The following is a 2,222-nucleotide window of genomic DNA, read 5'->3' as shown; positions in this document are numbered from 1 at the left end:
TTTCCCTCAGTCTCCACCAGGTTGTCCATACCCTCCCATCCTGACCCTGAGCCTTCTCTACACAGCTGTATTTGGCAGTAACCCAAGCAGGCTCTGGCTGGCAGCCTGGCTCTGCCTCCTGCCGTCCCCTTAGCGCTGCAGCACACTTCAGGTGAGGCTCTGCCTGGAGTGGATTCCCCAGGGAAGTGGATGAACACCTTGTGCCAAAGGGATGCATCAAGTGGCACCTGGACATTAGTATAATAACTGCTAGTTTGGTCTGGCACTGGAAAGGTTTTCCACTCTTTTTATTTCCAGATGGAGGGGGTCAGCATTCCTGGGGAAGGGTCACACTGAGAGGCTAAATGACAACTGGCCCTACAGAGCCAGCTGGCCACTGCCAGTGCTCGGAGCAGCCCAGCCCACCCTGCAAAGCAGCTGGCCTGAGGTGACTGCTTTAGAAAAACCACCAAGACCCCCTCTGGAGTTCCCAGTGCCTCCAGGCAGGGGAGCAGTCACACTGGTGCCTCGGTCCAGCCGAAGTGTGGCTGAGAAGGGGAGGGACTTTGTGATTTCGATGTCAGGTTTCCCTGTTCCCTGCAGTTTTTGAGCACAGGACTTCAGTTGTGATTTCACACTACAAGGTGGCTGGTGGCAATACCAGCCTGAGGTACACCCACCTCCCAACAACACAGGGCAGTGCCAACATCCACGTGCCTGGCCAGGGAAGATATGGGGGACAGTCAGCTCCGTTCACCACTTAGAGGCAGACACAGTGTGCAGACCTATACCCAGGGTCAGCTGCCCCACAGGGAGGGCATGGAAACACAGGGGCAGGAAGGAGATGCAGAAGTGATGGGGGTGGAAGAACTGCTTTTATCTGGTGTTACTCCTGAAACCACAGGGAGCCACAACCTTGACATTTCAGCTCTCCTCTTTACCCCTTAGCCTGGTAAGTTAAAGCTGCTTGCTGAGGCTGACCTGGGGAGCTGTGATGTTCCTCTGCTGCCTACGCACCTCTTACCCTTTCTGAGTAGAAATGGCAGTTGAAAAACCATCACAATGGAAAAGTCCTTCATAGCAATCAGCAGCAGGAGACTTCCAGCATTTGGGTTGAGCTACATGACAGTGCTTGCATGGAAGGAGTCCTGTGGGTGAGGCTGAGATGGTCTGTAAGGCTGTGGCACAGATGGACCTGCCATTGTCATGTATTTTGGCCAGTTTATGAAAATGTTGTCTCCTTATCAGACATGTCTGTGGGAACACAACAGCAGCACAACAAGTAAATCAAAGTCTCCCTTGGCTTAATGCTGCAGGGCAGTGGACAAAGAGTTCACAGGATCACAGTGTCTCCTCTTGCAAAGCGTGAGGAACAGCCTAAGAACTTCTTAAACCCCTTCAAGGTCTGTCACAAACACACGTCCCTTTTCATTCCTTGTTCTAAAGCATCACTGATGTGTCTGAATATCTCGATTCTGCAGATCCTGCTCATCTCGGATTATTTCTATGCCTTCCTCCGGCGGGAGTACTACCTCACTCACGGACTCCATTTGACAAGGCAAGATGGGACAGAGGCCATGCTTGTTTTGAAATAGGGATTGTGCCCACCATTCCCTGGGACACGGACCACTCTAAGGAACGTGCAGAGCTTGGGGTATGTGGGGCGGGTGGGGAAGGCTCCCTATCTGAGGACTGACTTTGGGAATGATACTGCAAGAAAGGGCTGAGGTTCTTCTGGGAACACCCGCCTGAGCTGTGGGCTCAGTGCAGAGACTGTGAGAGCTACAAGTAGGAGCTGCAGTGCCTCCATTGGAGCATCTCCCCTCTTCCCTCCGCTGTGCTTCTCACTGCGACCTTGGCCATCAGCTCTGGCTGTCCAGCAGGAACTGGAGAAAGTATCTGAGCTACAACCAGGGCTGAATCTCCGTCCCAGAAAGAGCTCAGACCATAAACTGTTTCCTTTACTATCACTGCTTCCTGGAGATGTTTGCTTCTCCTGGAAATTTCCCCTTCACTGCTTTGACCAGTAATGTTCCTGCTTGGCACAAGGCAATCTGGGAACCTGGTGCTGAAGCCCTGGGTGCAGATGCTGTTTCTTGGTTCTCCTGATGTTGTGGGATCTGGAAGACTCGCATGTGCTCAGGCACAGTGGGTGCTTGTGAAACAAATGGTGACCAAGGATGGATGACCTGCTGGAAGCTGCTGCCACAGATAATAATCCTGGAGCTCAAACACTGGTAAGA

The 2,222-nt window shown here is 52.5% G+C and overlaps 1 protein-coding gene across 1 annotated transcript in view; it reads left to right on the top strand.

The window, feature by feature from the left end:
• The window catches only part of PIGU (phosphatidylinositol glycan anchor biosynthesis class U), a gene marked incomplete at its 5' end in the record, with an annotated part of 17,696 nt that extends 16,122 nt beyond the window's left edge, over positions 1-1,574 (top strand). The window contains one exon of the mRNA XM_010175616.1: positions 1,461-1,574. Coding sequence (XP_010173918.1) covers positions 1,461-1,574 — 114 coding nt within the window. The remainder of the gene's footprint in view (positions 1-1,460) is intronic.
• Between the last annotated feature and the right edge of the window lie 648 nt (positions 1,575-2,222).

This window comes from Antrostomus carolinensis, unplaced genomic scaffold (genome assembly GCF_000700745.2).
Source record: "Antrostomus carolinensis isolate BGI_N321 unplaced genomic scaffold, ASM70074v2 scaffold35050, whole genome shotgun sequence".
Classification (NCBI taxonomy): domain Eukaryota; kingdom Metazoa; phylum Chordata; class Aves; order Caprimulgiformes; family Caprimulgidae; genus Antrostomus; species Antrostomus carolinensis.
The sequence above is the reverse complement of the archived record's forward strand: the minus strand, read 5'-3'. Positions and strand labels throughout refer to the sequence as shown.